The sequence below is a fragment of the Delphinus delphis genome, chromosome X, assembly GCF_949987515.2.
Source record: "Delphinus delphis chromosome X, mDelDel1.2, whole genome shotgun sequence".
Lineage (NCBI taxonomy): Eukaryota > Metazoa > Chordata > Mammalia > Artiodactyla > Delphinidae > Delphinus > Delphinus delphis.
The window spans coordinates 80,701,075-80,718,340 of record NC_082704.1 but is presented as its reverse complement, the minus strand read 5'-3'; the positions used below and the strand labels follow the sequence as shown (position 1 = coordinate 80,718,340).

The 17,266-nt window shown below is 44.6% G+C and overlaps 2 protein-coding genes and 1 non-coding gene across 10 annotated transcripts in view; 1 reads left to right on the top strand and 2 right to left on the bottom strand.

Annotated features, from left to right (window-relative positions):
* The window catches only part of PFKFB1 (6-phosphofructo-2-kinase/fructose-2,6-biphosphatase 1), a 185,975-nt gene that overhangs the window by 90,453 nt on the left and 78,256 nt on the right, over positions 1 to 17,266 (top strand). The window lies entirely within an intron of this gene.
* On the bottom strand, positions 203 to 8,899 carry LOC132418680 (trophinin-like). The gene is given in 14 exon segments (XM_060002679.2): positions 203 to 1,239; positions 1,242 to 1,617; positions 1,619 to 2,076; positions 2,871 to 2,985; positions 3,534 to 3,596; positions 4,013 to 4,055; positions 4,149 to 4,188; positions 4,190 to 4,229; positions 4,920 to 5,011; positions 5,448 to 5,527; positions 5,788 to 5,851; positions 5,967 to 6,071; positions 6,720 to 7,870; positions 8,884 to 8,899. Coding segments are annotated over 14 exon segments (3,525 nt in total). The 3' UTR covers positions 203 to 357.
* Positions 3,220 to 3,348, bottom strand: LOC132419097 (small nucleolar RNA SNORA11). Its single transcript, XR_009518109.1, has one exon. It is a non-coding gene; the product is annotated as a small nucleolar RNA SNORA11 (small nucleolar RNA).

The following is a 17,266-nucleotide window of genomic DNA, read 5'->3' as shown; positions in this document are numbered from 1 at the left end:
AAACAACAAAGCAGGATTGGCAAACAGATTTTTTCATAGTATGTCACCCTCAGCTGATTGGTAATATCTGCTTAGATTGCTACGTGGACAAAGATTCCAAGGATGTACCTTGGCTCCATGGGAAGGACTGCTGCAATTCATTAGCGGTATCTGTAAACATGCGATATAAATCTGAAAACAAAACACCAAACAGAAACACATTTTAGCACCAAATATACTATTTTCTCATACTTCCTTCATTGTGCTCATCTCCCCACCCTGCCCTCCCACCTTGGGGTTTCTTATAACATCTCCCAGCTCTTATACCCATCCCCATCGGCCTTGGCTGTGGAAATGTTGTAATTACCTGAAACCTCACTAGCCATAGGAGAAGCTACAGGCACCAAGGCTGGTGGCTCCACCACTAAAGCCAGCAGCATTGCTCGGTCCACTGCCATAGCCAGCACTACTGCTTGGTCCACCGTTGAAGTCAGCATCGGTGCTCAGTCCACTGCCAAAGCCAACAATGGAAGTGGGTCTACCAATAAAGCCAGTGCTGGTGTTGGAACCACTGCCAAAGCCAATCATGGTGCTCAGTCTTCCATCGAAGCTGGTATTAGGCCCACCGCCAAAGCCATCACTGATGCTGAGGCCACTACTAAAGTCAGCACTGGTGCCAAGTGTGCTGCCAAAACCAGCATTAGTGCCCAGCCCACCACCAAAGATATCACTGGAGATCAGTCCACCACCAAAGCCAGAGTTGGTGCTCAGTCCACCACCAAATCCAGTGCTGGTGCTTAACCCATCACAAAAGCTGAAACCAGCACTGGTGCTGAGTCCATCACCAAAACTGGCACTGGTAGGACCACTAAAGCAGGTGCTTGTACTAGGAGGGCCACCAAAACATAGGTTGGTGTTAGACACACTGCCAAAGCAGAATCTGGTGCTGGGGGCTCCACCAAAGCTAATGCTGGTACTGGGAGCACTGCCAAAGTCAGTAGTGGTGTTAGGTGCCCCACTGAAGTCAGTACTCGTGCTGAACACACTGCCAAAGCCAGAGTTGGCACTGGGTGCACTGTTGAAGGCAATGCTAATGCTGACAGCACTGCTAAAACCAGCACTGGTGTTGAGTGCACCACCTAAGCCAAGACTGGTGCTGAGTGTACCACCAAAGCTGGCACTAGTGCTGGGAGAATCACCAAAGCAGAAGCTGGTGCTTGGTGTACCACCAAAGTCAGTGCTATTGCTGAAAGAGCTGGTACACCAGCTAAACCAGCACTGGTACTGAGTACACCATCAAAACCAGTGCTGGTGCTAGGAAAGCCACCAAAGCAGATACTGGTACTGAGTTTGCCACCAAATCTGGCACTGGAACTGGGAGAGCCACCAAAGTAGACACTAGTGCTGAGTGTGCCACCAAAGCCAGTGCTGGTGCTAAGTGCACCACTAAAGACTGCACTGGTGCCGAGTGTACTGCCAAAGCTGGTGCTCATACTGAGTGCATCACTGAAGCCAGCAGGGGTACTGAGTATGCCTCCAAAACCAGAGCTGGCTCCACCACTGAAACTTGTACTGGTGTTGAGTGGGCCACTGAAACTAGAGCTGACCCCACCACTGAAGTTGGTACTGGTGCAAGGTGCCACCAAAGCTAATGCTGGCTACACTGCTAAAGCTGGCACTGGTGCTGCATGTGCCACCAAAGCTAATGCCAGCCCTGTCACCAAAGACATTACTGGGGCTGGGGACACCACTGAAGCTAGTACTAGCACCATCGCTATAGCTAGCCCTGGTGCTAGATCCTCTGCTGAAGTCAATGTTGGTGCTGGCATTTGCATTTTCTTGGGCTCTGGCCTCAATTTCAAGTGAAAATCTGCCCCAGGCCTGAGCATCATTACCTAACTCTTCTCTTGTTAGGCAGTTGATATCCATGTCATCCCAATTCCAGGGCCCAGCCACAGCTTCCTCTCCAATCCCCATTTGGGCTCTTGCCTCAGCCCTGGCCTCAGCCTCAGCTACAGCCACAGCTGCAGCTTGGACTTCCATCTCCACTGCCTCCCGGTACTGCACGGCCCAGTCCTTGGGGTCTTTCTTCTGCACCTAAAATGAGAATTACAATCATTATAAGAAAAATAACATTTGTAATTATGTATTAAATACCTACCATGGGCTTTGTATAAAACTAATAGTAGCATTTAAAAAAAAAGTCTTAGTTGTTGGGACTCTATCATGGGTCAGTCCTGAGATCCAATTTCAGTTCGATAACTTAGGTGCTGTGTGACCTTGGACAAGCTACTTAATCTCACTGAGCCTAAGTGTCTTCATCTGTAATATGGGAAACGATAAGAGAGTATGTTGTGGATTGAATGTTTGTGTCCCCCCAAAATTCATATTTTGAAGTACCAACCTCGAATGTGACTATATTTGGAGGTAGGCCTTTATGGAAGTAAAGTTTAATGAGGTCATAATGGTGGGTCCTTGATCCAATAGGATTAGTGTCCTTATAAGAAGAGACTCTCTCTCACCACCAAGAACACAGCAAAAAGGTATTCATCTGCAAGCCAGGAGGAGAGGCTTCACTAGAAACTAACACTGCTGGACCTTGATCTAGGACTTCCAGCCTTCAGGACTATGATAAAATAATTTTCTGTTGTTTAAGCCACCCAGTCTATAGTATTTTGTTATGGCAGTTGAGGAGACTAATACAAAGTATGAACATGAATGAAACAATGTAAACTTTATGTCAAGCAGCATTCTGGGACATAAATGAAGTTCCATGTGCTTATATATGAACTGCAGACTGCCCTATACCTGCCCATCCCTGTACACTGCCTACCCCAGCCAGAGACATCCTGTACCCTTAATATGCCAAGTCAGGGCAGCTCTCCTATTACTTTGCATGCAAACTTGAGAACTTTCATCTTGCTAGTCTCATGGTAGGAGCACAAGCCCCAGAAGAACTCATATTCAGGTGGTCTGCTGTTGGGGACCCTCTTGTATTCCAGGTACCTTGAAGAAAGGAAATGAAACTTGCTTCTAACCAAGCAAACCTGTTGTCTAACCACTTGGGACCAGGTGGCAACCTCCTCCAAAGAAAAACTAAACTCAGCTCCTAGAGAAGGATTTCCAAGGCCCTCCTTCCCTAGACTCACTCCAAAACACAGTTCATGGTCTTGACCTCCAATACTGAGCCATTTCCCATTGGCCCTGTGCAAAGTAGTCACTTGGTGTGGCAGGGGACGCATGTATAGGGCATGGTGTCACAGGGAGGCCAAAGTATCCTGCCACCTGTGAGGAGTAAACCCAAGTTTCTATTGGGTGTGTTGTAAACAGAGGAGCCATTCTTTGGGCATTCTGCTCTGAGCACACCCCACAGCAAGGGCCTTGTGTTTGGTCTGGCCCAGCCCTGGTATGGTCCACCATGGACTCAGTTCTAGGGAACAGGATGCCCATACCTCTAAAGGTAGTGTAAGAAAAGGGCAATCGAGCACTTTCTGGACCAGATCGGCACACTCAGAACACTTCATGGCCTGACAAAGCCCCCAAACACCACTTACTTCTGCTTCACAAACTCATCTGTGATGAGCTTCCTCACTTCCCCAAAGAGCGAGTGCCTTACCCTAACAATGGGAAAAATAACCCATGAACCAAGATCAGAACTTCCCACATGGGGGCAGAGGCATTTCCCAACATGGAAGAGACCTCTCTAGTACATAAGGCCATCTCAATGAACTCAGGAAAGTAATGAACACATGGTCACTAGAAGCAGGCAGTTGAGGCCAGATGGTTCTTTATCAGGGATGCCCTGAAGGTCTATCTTATATATCAGCTTAGAACAGAAAAAGAACATAGGAGAAAGGGGAAGCAGAGAGTTCAGGACCATTTCCCCATCCACCCAGGTCAGAACCCTGGACCCTCTACCCAGTCCAGCAATCCCGCCCCCTCCACCAGACCACCAGGCTGATGCAATCCTGGGACCATCCTCTCTTGCCAAAGGACAACATGGAAAGCAACTGCTGACAGAGCCCAATCATACCCAGGGTGCAGCCCCAACTTGGGCAGCAACTCCCAGATGACAGCTGCAAGGGGAGGCAAAAGGAAACAGGGATAGAAAATGAACATGTGGAATTCCGACCATGACCCCCCATTCGGCTGCCAGCCCAGCAACTCACCCTCATTGGCCTTGTTGCCATTCATAAAAATGACACTCAGAAATCACCATGAGAAGATCTATTTTGGGTGTGTCCTTGGTCCTAGGGAAATAATGGGACAGAGAGAAGGTTTACATCCAGCAGCCATCTGCAAAAAAATACACACCAGCCAGCCTACTAGGTTAGCTTCTCCCAGATTCTTCAGATATGAGAGAATTCTGCCCAGTCTATGCTTCAAGCTCTATGTGACCCTGGGCAAGGCACTTAGACTCCCTTATTCATAAAATGGGAAAATCACATTTTCCTCTCCCCAGGTTGCTGAGAGGATAGAATTGTACTTGTATTTGTCAACCCACTACAACCCAGACACCCAGCCAATATGAGTCCCTTCTTTCTCTTCCAGACCCCTCAGCTCCAAAAGAATTCTAGGCATGGCCCCACTGATGCTCCTGCCCTTCAACCCTCATGATTCACCCATACCAGGAAGCCCTCCCTTGGGAACCACTCTACCAAGGTCAATAGGAAGAGACAAGCAACAACAGGGAAGCTTCTGGAGATACAGAAAACTTGACAGTAGGAATGACCTGTCCCAGGCTTCTACAACCTCCATTCAATCATAAACAGGCACCACTATCATGTGTAGGGCTCCAACTACGTGTGGGATATGGAAAAGGGGTTTTTAGGCTCTGTCTTTCCTGACTTCCTAGGGGATGTGGGGAGAGGACAGGGATGGAGTAGTACCATGGACAAAAGCAGAAGCCTCCCTCCCATCCTAGCCCTTTCCCAGCTTACGTTCCCAGGATGCCTGCAGAGGATTCCTGAATGCTGATGAGAATATACAAGCTACTTTGTTTATCAATTTCCTTCAGATTGACTCGAAACATCTGCCAAGTAAAAGAATAGCCTGTGAGGTCACAAAATTCAGCCTAGGCAGTGAAATAATTCATGTAAAGCACTTAACTAACACAGCAAACAGGTAACAAATGTACTATTGTTATCAAAATAGTCTTTATGCTTAATGGGACTCTAGGGAGACAGATAATGGGGGATGGAAGGGAGAGGTGAGCAACTGAAATACACTACAGGACATGTCCAGCAGTAGACAGAAGCCAGGACTAAGCTGGGTGGCTTGGGTCCTAGCTGTACTTGCTGTGTGACCCGAGGCTAGTCTACGTCCCTCCCTAGGCCATCATCTGCTCATTTGCACAGTGATGGGGCTGGATTAGGGAGTCTCTGTGGTCCCCCGCAAAGGGACGTGTACACCTTTGTTCCATTCAAGACTTCCCCATTGTGCGCATCCCACAGAGGATGTCCCTTCACCTTCTCCAGAGCATAGCTTGCTCGTTCAATGATCTCTGGGAAATATTCATCATATTCTTAGATGACATCCTTCAGCATGTCTGCAGGAAGGGAGAGGTGGGAGCAGCTGGGCTGAGAAGGGGCCACAGAACTGCAGCCCTTTTGCCAGCCCTATGGGGTTAGTGTAGTCTGAGTCCTGAACTGTGTTAATGGGAGATGCCAGCCATGACAGAGTGTGAAAAGGGCAGGGGAGGATAGATGAGAGAATGAAGAGGCCATAAAACTAAATGGTTACCCCCAGGGCAGGGAGGAGAGGGGAGTAGAAAGGAGAGCTCAGGGAGGAGGGTTGGGATGACTCTACCTGAGCGCTTGATGGGGATCTTTGTCTGGTCCTTAACCAACAGGTATTTCATAAACTTATTTGCCTGGGAGAAGAGGAATACATGGGGAGATCTCAATATGTTTTCATAAAACTTGGAAGAATGACAGAGAAGAGGGCAGGTGAAGAAGAGAAGAGACTGGGCAGCATTGGATTCTTACCCTTTCTTGCAAAATGGCCACATCTCAGGATAGCGGAGGCCTCCGGCCCCATGGAATCCACCTATAATTACCACCACCTCTCTCATCCCCGTTCAGATGCTTGGACTGCATCATCAGAAAGCAGAAAGGTCCAAAATCACCAGGTGAAAGAGATGGCTCTGTCTCCTCACCCTGCCTATTCCTGAAAGTCCCCTAAACCCTCCCTGTAGGGGTCCTGACCTTACCATTAGCCACACTGAGTTCTAGATTTGTCTTTCACTGTCTTCCGGTCAGGAGTTTCATTTCCCTGCCAAGACAGGAGCAACCCAAGGGCAGGGTCTGGTTCTTCCTCTTCTTTTGGCCACCACTGGCTCTACTAGCTGTACCCCTTCAACAAGTCACTTCACCTCTCTGGGACTTGGTTTTCTTATCTGTAACACTGGGACCTAGCTGGTAAGAGTTACTTTAAAACATAAAAGCATAACCTGTGTGACTATACCCAACACAAAGCCTGGTCCATGCTAACTACTATGTATTGATAAATACAAGTTGAATTATATCCAGTTTGTAGCTAAGTGTATGGATGCCTTATTTCCCCACCAATTTTTGAACTGCAAAGCAGCAGGAACTATATCACATTCCTCTCAGCATCTCTCACAGCCTATGTGAATGCAGGGACTGGCTCAGTAAACTTAAAAGAACAAGTGAACAAACCAGGCAGATAGGAATGGAAAAGGAGTACAGAGTTAAGGATGGTGATGTCAGAGATCTCACCTTTCGGTTCCTCTTGCCCCGGGTCCTGTTTGTTGGCTCCAGACTCAACTGAGCCAGGTAGTCATCTGCCAGGGCCTGGACAGCAGCAACAACCTGAGTCTCAAGGGCACTTATATTGATCTGAGGGGTAGTCATCTTAGCCTGGGCCCCTTTGTCAATTTGAGTCTGGCTTTCAGTTGTCCGGGTTTTAGTGGCAACCTTCTGAGCCCTGTACCTTCTCTTGACCCGGAGGGTGGCTGCTAGGGCTTGTTTTGTGACCATTTGACCGGCAGGTGGGGCCTCAGAGATCTCACAGGCAGAATTTGGGCCCTTATAGGCAGCCTTCTTGACTTTGGATTTTTTGGGCCAGATAGCTGCTGCTGAGGCCTCAATCTGCCTGGTAGCTGTCTCAGTGGCATCTGGGGTCTCTAGGAGTTCAGTGTCAGTATTTGTGTCCTTAACAGTTGCTTTCTTGGCTTTGGAGGTTTTCTTAGTTCGGATGGAGGTAATTTGGCCTTGGATGGTAGCTGAGTAGGTGGTGGATGGAGTCAGTGAGATCTCAGTGGCACTAGTTATGGCCTTATTGTTAGCCTTCTTAGCCTTGGGAGCTTTCTTAGGCTTGATGGAGGCTAACAAGGCTTGAGAATTGGCTGACTCAGTGGCAATCGGAGCCTGGATAGTCTGTGGGATGACTGGCACATTTAGGGCCTACAAGGGTAACTTGATCTGTGTAGTAACACTCTCACTGCCAGTTGGAAATTGGGAGCCTCGGGCTGCCTTAGCAGTAACTCTCTTTGTCTTGTTGGCTTTCTTAGGCTGAGCAGTGAATGAAGAAGCCTGAGTATTGGCTACCTCAGTGGTAGCTGAAGCCTGGTTGATCTGGGGGATGATTGGCAGGTTTAAAGCCAGAAAAGTTATTTTAGGCTTGTTGGTGGTAATCACATTGGCAGATGGAACTGGAGGGGCAGTGCGTACTGTCTTAGTGATAGCCTTAATAGGGGCCTTCTTGGTCTTGCTTTTCTTAGGCCGGTTGGCAACTGGTGGGTCCATAGCTAGTAGGTCCTTGGTTGATGACAAGAGGGTATGCATCAGCAAGACACTATCTTCTTCTGTTGTCTCAGGCTGTACATCTGGAGGGAAGTGAAGCCCAGGCTCCCAGAGGGCCCTACACACTTAAGATTATAACGTGCTGAGCCATCTGGCCTCCCTACAATCCACCCTTTCTACAAAACCTCCCCCTCCTCTGAATGGTGACTGATTGAAGGGGAGGGTGAAGGAAGAGGAAGGGAGCAAGAAATAGGCAGGTTTTCTTCACCTCCTCCTCCACCATTCAGGGGAGGACTGAAACAGGTTAGGCAGGAAATTATGCAACTACAGAGTGGTAGGGGCTCAACAGCCTTAAATGAACTCAGAATAGGGCAGATGGCCTGCCAAGAATGCAGAGGGGCCTCACCTGGAACGGGGTCATCTTATAATCGGAGTCATTTCTCCTATCCATTTTTCTGGAAAGCCGAGAAGGGGCCTGAGTCAGGAAAGAATAAGAGGGAGGTGGACATTCATCAGGTCTCCTGCCAATCCTGAAGGAGGGGGTTCTGATCAAACCTTGGGCCCCAAACCCTTCAACTACTGGGTTCTCATACCTAGAAACCCAGACCATCTGGCTTCCAAATCCTAGCTCCTTTTGCCTCCAAGAAACCGCAAGCCTGCTCTCGATCCCGCCCCTTTACCCTACAAACACCCTTACCGCAACTCGGTAGTGCGCATGCACATCAACCAGAGGCGTGAGGGCAACCGCAGGCGCTCAGCGCGCATGTGCTTTGGTGGACTGGACAGCCTGACCACCTCAATCCCACATAAGCCCTCTGCCCTCAGAGCAGCAGAACATCTTGACGCCACTCCTGACCCACTCTTTCTAACTGCATCTCGTCTCATTCCAACCCTTCCCCCAACACCGGTCCCTCTCCCTCCGCTCTGCAGCACCTCTTCGTTCCGCCCCTTCCCCAACACCATACACCTCTCCTCTGCAGTATAGCCACGCAGCGCACTGCCCCTTTCTGTAATGCCCCCTCCCTCCGCTCTGCTGTACTCCTCCGCACCTCCTCTTCTCTTTATATGCCCCCTCCCTATGCTCTGCAGTAAGTGCCTGCACTGCCCCTTCCGCAACACCGCACCCCTACTTACTTACTTCTGCAAGTGACCATCCCGCCCTTACTGCAACATGGTTACCCCACCCACAAATCCTATGGTATTCGGCTTTTGTGTAATCCTTCCCAAACGCTACCAGGTTCTGTCCCTTTCTTTTCAAACCGGTATCAACCGGGTCCTAGCCCCTCTTTTCTCCCCTCTGAGCCAGGTCATTTCAGATGTATAATAAGGATTCTGCCTCTTACTTTTTCTAGCTCCCAGTCTCTACTTTCTGTGGCCCAAACCAGGTCCTGTGACCTCTCTCCAGTTTAAACGAAGCCTCCCATCGCCTATCTCCCTACCTAATTGGATCGTGTTCCATTCTTTCTATGGCCGGAACTATTTCTCCATCTCTCTTTTCTGCAGTCCCAACCGGGTCAGCATCCCTCCTTCCTGCAGCCCGAACTGAGTCCAGATCTCTCTTTCCGTTGCCCAAAGGGGATTCTGCCCTCTCCTTTCTCCCTTGCAAACCGAGTCCAGACACCTCTATCCGACCACTTCTATGCGGTTAGCTCCTGAACCTCTAGCAGGTTTCCTTCAAACCCTAGGGATGTGTGGAGTCAAGCACGTCAAACCCTAGCCTGGAGTCCCCCACAAGGTCTTCAGTAAAGCAGGGCACTTTAGCTCACCTCTCCCGTCCAGAAGGCATCCGCTCTCTCCAAGCCTCTCCTTAGGTCTGAGCCTATTTGCTCCCCCTCCCCAGCCGGAAGTGATCCTGCCTCTTTCCGCCTCCAGAGGGGTCTCCTTCCCTGCCTGTCAGTCTCCTCCCTCACTCCCTACTTCCAGATTTCCTTTCTCCCCAATGTGATCTCTTTTCTGCTTACTACCTCTTATTCAGCAATCATTCTTTTCTATTCTCCATTTGATTTCTCTATCCCCCACACTGTATCCCCATTCCTATTTGATTCCTCTGTTGCCCCTAGGAGGACTGTGTTTCTCTGGGCTCCCACACCAATGCTTCCTACAGACCCCTCTATGCCAACCTCAGTTACATAGTGTGTTGTTGTAGTGTGTTGTGTGTCTGGGTCTCTCTCCCCAGGAGCTGCTCTGCGGTAGGGGACTAGATCATGTTAATTTCTATTGCTTAAGTAGGACCAAATTAAGACATTTAGAGTCTCTAAACGCTAAAAGTTAGGGTATCCCCTGCATCATATGTAATTCAGAATAAAATCAGTAAATATAAGAAAGTCTACCAAAAGTTTTTATTTATCCCCTGATCACTATATTGATGCTTTTAATGTATATCAACTTAGCTGAAAATTTTTACTGGGACTGTGTTTCTCCTTTATTGGTACACTGGTACACAAGTGCTTAGCCTCTGTCTCTTGTGGAATGGAGCACTGCTCCCCAGTGTGGAAAACAGTTCTTCTAGGGCAATCACTTACTCCCTCAGTCAGTAATTATTTGTTGAGCACACAGTTGTGCCATGGCCCTTGTTGGATGTTGGATCCCTGCCCTCAAAGAACTCACATCTATTTTTTTTAACTTTATTGGAGTATAATTGCTTTACACTTTTGTGTTAGTTTCTGCTGTATAACAAAGTGAATCAGCTATAAGTATACATATATCCCCTCCCTCTTTCATCTCCTTCCCACCCTTCCTATCCCACCCCTCTAGGTGGTCACAAAGCACAGAGCTGATCTCCCTGTGCTATGCGGCTGCTTCCCACTAGCTATCTATTTTACATTTGGTAGTGTATATATGTCCATGCCACTCTCTCACTTCGTCCCAGCTTCCCCTTGCCCCTCCCCATGTCCTCAAGTCCATTCTCTATGTCTGCATCTTTATTCCTGTCCTGCCCCTAGGTTCTTCAGAACCTTTTGTTTGTTTGTTTGTTTTTTAGGTTCCATATATATGTGTTAGCATATGGTATTTGTTTTTCTGACTTACTTCACTCTGTATGACAGACTCTATTCTTAAGTTCTAAAACGCCCATGTAGGAAGAACTAGTATTATCACCATTCCACAGTTGATGAAATTAATGCCTAAGAGGTGACGTGTCTTGTCTAAAGGCACATGGTCACTAAGTGATGGAACCAGAATATGAACCCACATCTGGTTGATTCCAAAGCCTGACACTCACTGTGGCAGGTCTGATACTTGGTGCTACTGATGGGAAGAAGAAAGAACCCACATTGGCCCTGTGCTCTCCTCCACACTCTTCCTCTTATTTCCCTTGACCATACCAACACCCTATCTCTCTTCCCCCTTCCCTCCCTCTCTCCAAGTATTCTCCTCCCCTTCTCCCATTTCTTCTTTCTCTTCATGTACTTTCTCTTTCTCTAATTCACTGGTGAAGAGTTCCCCAGTGGTTTTCCATGTGTCAAAACCCATACTATGCACTGGAGATGCAAAACTGGATGAGATTCACAACCTGTCCTTGAAGATTTCTCCATCTGGCTGGGATGCATAAGAATACAACATGTCACTGAAGAATCCCAGAGCAGGATACTGACGGGCCTCACAGAGGAAATCGCCTACTGGAAGGCAGTGAAAGCTTCCAGATAGGGTGTATTTGAGCTGGGTGTGTCCTGTGGGAGGAGTAGAACATTGGAAGAAGAGAAGGGAAGAAGGAGTAGTTCTTGTAGGACTGCAGGCTCTGAGGAGCCTCTGCTGAGCATAGGGGCACATGGGACAGTGTCAGATGGGTCTCTGATCTAATGCACCTGCTTCCCATCTGTTCTACTTGCACAGAGGCCCTCAGAGTCATGTTTCAAATGCCAAGATGACCATATCTACAGCCACCAAGGGTTCCCTTGGCCTGCAGGTTTAAATCCAAGCTCCTTAGCCTATCATTCAAGGCCCTCCACAGTCAGTCTCTGACAGCCTCACAGGCCTCAGTCACAGTGGATGACTCATGTTCTGCCTCCTGCCAATGCCATACCTTTGCTCAAACTCTTCCTCTACCTGGAATGTTTTTGTTCCCCTCTCCCACACCCCATGCCTACCAATAAAAGGCCTGCCTTCCTATAAAGATTGGTACAAATTCTGCTTTTTCCAAGAAGCCATCTGAAATCACCCCAAGCTTAGTTAGTCTTTCCTTCCTCCTTGCTCTTTTGCATGGCTCTGTCACAGCACTTAATAAACTGGGTAAGAGCTCTCTGTTTACTGGTTTACTGTTTACTCTCTTTCCTACATGCTAGATTGTGAGCTCCTTGGGGCCCCATCATGCAGATCTGTTTCATCTCTGACACCCCAGAACTCATGTCCTGTTTCACAGAATAGACATCTGAATGAAATATTACATTACGTCTTTTTTTTTTTTTTTTTTTTTTTTTTTTTTTTGCTGTACACAGGCCTCTCACTGTAGTGGCCTCTCCTGTTGTGGAGCACAGGCTCCGGACATGCAGGCTCAGCGGCCATGGCTCACGGGCCTAGCCACTCTTCGGCATGTGGGATCTTCCTGGACCGGGGCACGAACCCGTGTCCCCTGCGTCGGCAGGCGGACTCTCAACCACTGCACCACAAGGGAAGCCCCATTATCGCTTCTTTTTTAAAAAAATTTATTGGAGTATACTTGCTTTACAATGTTGTGTTAGTTTCTACTATATAGCAAAGTGAATAAGCTATACATATACATATATCCCCTGTTTTCTGGATTTCCTTCCCATTTAGGTCACTACTGTGCATTGAGTAGAGTTCCCTGTGCTATACAGTAGGTTCTCATTAGTTATCTATTTTATACATAGTATCAAAAGTGTATATATGTCAATCCCAATCTCCCAATTCATCCCACCCCCTGTTCCCCTTGGTATCCATATGTTTGTTCTCTACATCTGTGTCTCTATTTCTGCTTTACAAATAAGATCATCTGTACCATTTTTCTAGATTCCGCATATATGCATTAATATACAATATTTGTTTTTCTCTTTCTGACTTACTTCACTCTGTATGACAGTCTCTAGTTCCATGCACATCTCTACAAATAACCCAATTTCGTTCCTTTTTATGGCTGAGTAATATTCCATCGTATATGTATATATATGTACCACATCTTCTTTACCCATTCCTCTGTTGATGGACATTTAGGCTGATTCCATATCCTCGCTACTGTAAATAGTGCTGCTATGAACATTGGGGTGCATGTATCTTTTTGAATTAGAGGTTTCCCCAAATATATGCACAGGAGTGGGATTGCTGGATCATATGGTAACTCTATTTTTAGTTTTTTAAGGAACCTCTATCCCAATCCATTACCACCAATAGTGCAAGAGGGTTCCCTTTTCTCCACAACCTCTCCAGCATTTATTGTTTGTAGAATTTTTGATGATGGTCATTCTGACCGGTGTGAGGTGATACTCCATTGTAGTTTTGATTTGCATTTCTCTAATAATTACTGACGCTGAGCATCTTTTCACGTGTTTGTTTCCCATCTGTATGTCCTCTTTGGAGAAATGTCTATTTCGGTCTTCTGCCCATTTTTTTGATTGGGTTGTTTGATTTTTGATATTGAGCTTCATGAGCTGTTTGTATATTTTGTAGATTAATCCTTTGTCAGTTGCTTCATTTGCAAATATTTTCTCCCATTATGAGGGTTGTTCTTTTGTCTTGTTTATGGTATCCTTTGCTGTGCAGAAGCTTTCAAGTTTAATTAGGTCCCACTTGTTTATTTTTGTTTTTAATCTAGGAGGTGGATGAAAAAAAGGTCTTGCTGCAATTTATGTGAAAGTGTGTTCTGCCTATGTTTTCCTCCAAGAGTTTTATAGTATCCAGTCTTACATTTAGATCTTTCATCCATTTTGAGTTTATTTTCTGTATGGTGTTAAAGAATGTTTTAATTTCATTTTTTTACATGTAGCTGTCCAGTTTTCCCAGCACCATTTACTGAAGAGACTTCCTTTTCTCCATTGTACAGTCTTGCCTCCTTTGTCATAGATTAATTGACTGTACCTGCATGGGTTTATTTCTGGGCTTTCTATCCTGTTCCATTCATCTATATTTATTATTTTGTTCCAGTCCCATACTGTTTTGATGACTGTAGCTCTGTAGTAGTGTCTGAAGTCAGGGAGCCAGATTCCTCCAGCTCCGTTTTTCTTTGTCAAGATTGCTTTGGTTATTCGGGGTCTTTTGGGTCTCCATACAAATTTTATGATTCTTTTGTTCTAATTCTGTGCAAGATGCCATTGGTAATTTGCTAGCGATTGCATTGAATCTGTAGATTGCCTTGTGTAGTAGAGTCATTTTCACAATATTGATTCTTCCAATCTAAGAGCAAGGTATATCTTTCCATCTGTTTGTATCATGTTTGATTTCTTTCATGAGCATCTTATAGTTTTAGGAGTACAGGTCTTTTGTCTCCTTAGTTAAGTTTATTCCTAGGTATTTTATTCTTTTTGATGCAATGGTAAATGTGATTGTTTCTTTAATTTCTCTTTCTGATCTTTTGTTGTTAGTCTGTAGAAATGCAAAGGTTTCTGTATATTAATTTTGTAACCTGCAACTTTACTGAATTCATTGATGAGCTCTAGTAGTTTTCTGGTAAGGTCTTTAGGATTTTCTGTGTAGCATCATGTCATCTGCAAGCAGTGACAGTTTAATTTCTTCTTTTCCTATTTGTATTCCTCTTATTTCTTTTTCTTCTCTGATTGTCATGGCTAGGACTTCCAAAGCTATGTTTAATAAAAATGGTTAGAGTGAGCATCTTTGTCTTGTTCCTGATCTTGGAATGCTTTCAGCTTTTCAACCTTGAGTGTGATGTTACCTGTAGGTTTGTCACATATTGCCTTTATTTTGGTGAGGATTGTTCCCTCTATGTCCACTTTCTGGAGAGTTTTTATCATAAATGGTGGTGAATTTTGTCAAAAGTATGTTCTGGTGCTATTGAGATGATCATATGGTTTTTAGTCAATTTGTTGATGTGGTGTATCACACAGATTGATTTTTGGATATTGAAAAATCCTTGCATCCTGGGATAAATCCCACTTGATCAAGTTGTCTGATCCTTTTAATATATTGTTGGATTCACACTGCTAGTATTTTGTTGAGGATTTTTACATCTATGTTCATCAGTGATATTGGCCTGTAATTTTTTGTGTGTGGTATCTTTGTTTGGTTTTTGTATCTGGGTGATGGTAGCCTTGTAGAATGAGCTTGGGAGTGTTCCTTCCACTGCAATTTTTTGGGAAGAGTTTCAGAAGAATAGGTGTTAACTCTTCTATAAATGTCTGATAGACTTCAACTGTGAAGCCATCTGGTCCTGGACTTTTGTTTGTTGGAATATTTTTAAACACAGTTTCAATTTCATTACTTGTGATTGGGCTGTTCATATTTTCTATTTCTTCCTGATTCAGACTTGGAAGGTTGTACCTTTCTAAGAATTTGTCCATTTCTTCCAGGTTGTCCACTTTTGGGCATATAGTTGCTTGTAGTACTCTCTTACGATCCTCTGTATTTCCGTGGTGTCAGTTGTAACTTCTCCTTTTTCATTTCTAATTTTATTGATTTGAGTCCTCTCCCTTTTTTCTTGATGAATCTGGCTAAAGGTTTTTGAATTTTTTTTATCTTCTCAAAGAACCAGCTTTTAGTTTTATTAGTCTTTGCTATTGTTTCTTCGTTTCTATTTCATTTATTTCTGCTCTGATCCTTATGATTTCTTTCCTTCTGCTAACTTTGGATTTTGTTTTTTCTCCTTTCTCTAGTTGCTCTAGGTGTAAGTTTAAGCTGTTTATCTGAGACTTTTCTTGTTTCTTGAGGTAGGATTGTATTGCTATAAATTTCCCTCTTAGAATTGCTTTTACTGCTTCCCATAGGTTTTGGGTTGTTGTGTTTTCAATGCCATTTGTTTCTAGTTTTCTTTGATTTCCTCTTTGGTTTCTTCAGTGATATCTTGGTTATTAAGTAGTGTATTGTTTAGCCTCCATGTGTTTGTATTTTTTCAGATTTTTCCCCAAAATTGATATCTAGTCTTATAGCATTGTGTTGAGAAAAGATACTTGATAAAATTTAAATTTTCTTAAATTTACCATGGCTTGATTTGTGACCCAAGACATGATCTATCCTGGAGAATGTTCCATGAGCACTTGAGAAGAACATGTATTCTGTTGTTTTTGGATGGAATGTCCTATAAATATCAATTAAGTCTATCTTGTTTAATGTATCATTTAAAGCTTGTGTTTCCTTATTTATTTTCATTTTGGATGATCTGTCATTTGGTGAAAGAAGGGTGTTAAATTCCTCTGCTATCATTGTGTTACTGTTGATTTCCCCTTTTATGGCTGTTAGCATTTTCCTTATGTATTGAGGTGCTCCTATGTTGGGTCCATAAATATTTACAATTTTTATATCTTCCTCTTGGATTGATCCCTTGATCATAATGTAGTGTCTTTCTTTATCTCTTCTAATAGTCTTTATTTTAAAGTCTATTTTGTCTGATATGAGAATTGCTACTCCAGCTTTCTTTTGGTTTCCACTTGCATGAAATATCTTTTTCCATCCCCTTACTTTCAGTCTGTATGTGTCTCTAGGTCTGAAGTGGGTCTCTTGTAGACAGCATATATAAGGGTCTTGTTTTTGTATCCATTCAGCCAATCTGTGTCCTTTGGTGGGAGCATTTAGTCCATTTACATTTAAGGTAATTAATGATATGTATATTCCTATTCCCATTTTCTTAATTGTTTAGAGTTCCTTTATTGTAGGTCTTTTCCTTCTCTTGTGTTTCTTGCCTAGAGAAGTACCTTTAGCATTTGTTGTAAAGCTGGTTTAGTGGTGCTGAACTCTCTCAGCTTTTGCTTGTCTGTAAAGGTTTTAATTTCTCCATCAAATCTGAATGAGATCCTTGCTGGGTAGAGTCATCTTGGTTGCAGGTTTTTCTCCTTCATCACTTTCAATATGCCCTGACAGTCCCTTCTGACTTGCAGAGTTTCTGCTGAAAGATCAGCTGTTAACCTTATGGAGATTCTCTTGTGTGTTATTTGCTGTTTTTCCCTTGCTCCTTTTAATATGTTTTCTTTGTATTTAATTTTTGACAGTTTGATTAATATATGTCTTGGCATATTTCTCCTTGGATTTATCCTGTATGGGACTCTCTGTGCTTCCTGGACTTGATTAACTCTTTCCTTTCCCATATTAGGGAAGTTTTCAACTATAATCTCTTCACATATTTTCTCAGTCCCTTTCTTTTTCACTTCTTCTTCTGGGACCCCTATAATTCAAATGTTGGTGCGTTTAATGTTGTCCCAGAAGTCTCTGAGACTGTCCTCAATTCTTTTCATTTTTTTTCTTTTTTCTGCTCTTTGTTAGTTATTTTCACTGTTTTATCTTCCAGGTCACTTATCCATTCTTCTCAGTTATTCTCCCACTGATCCCTTCTAGAGAATTTTTAATTTCATTTTTTGTGTTGTTCCTCACTGTTTCTTTGCTCTTTAGTTCTTCTAGGTCCTTGTTAA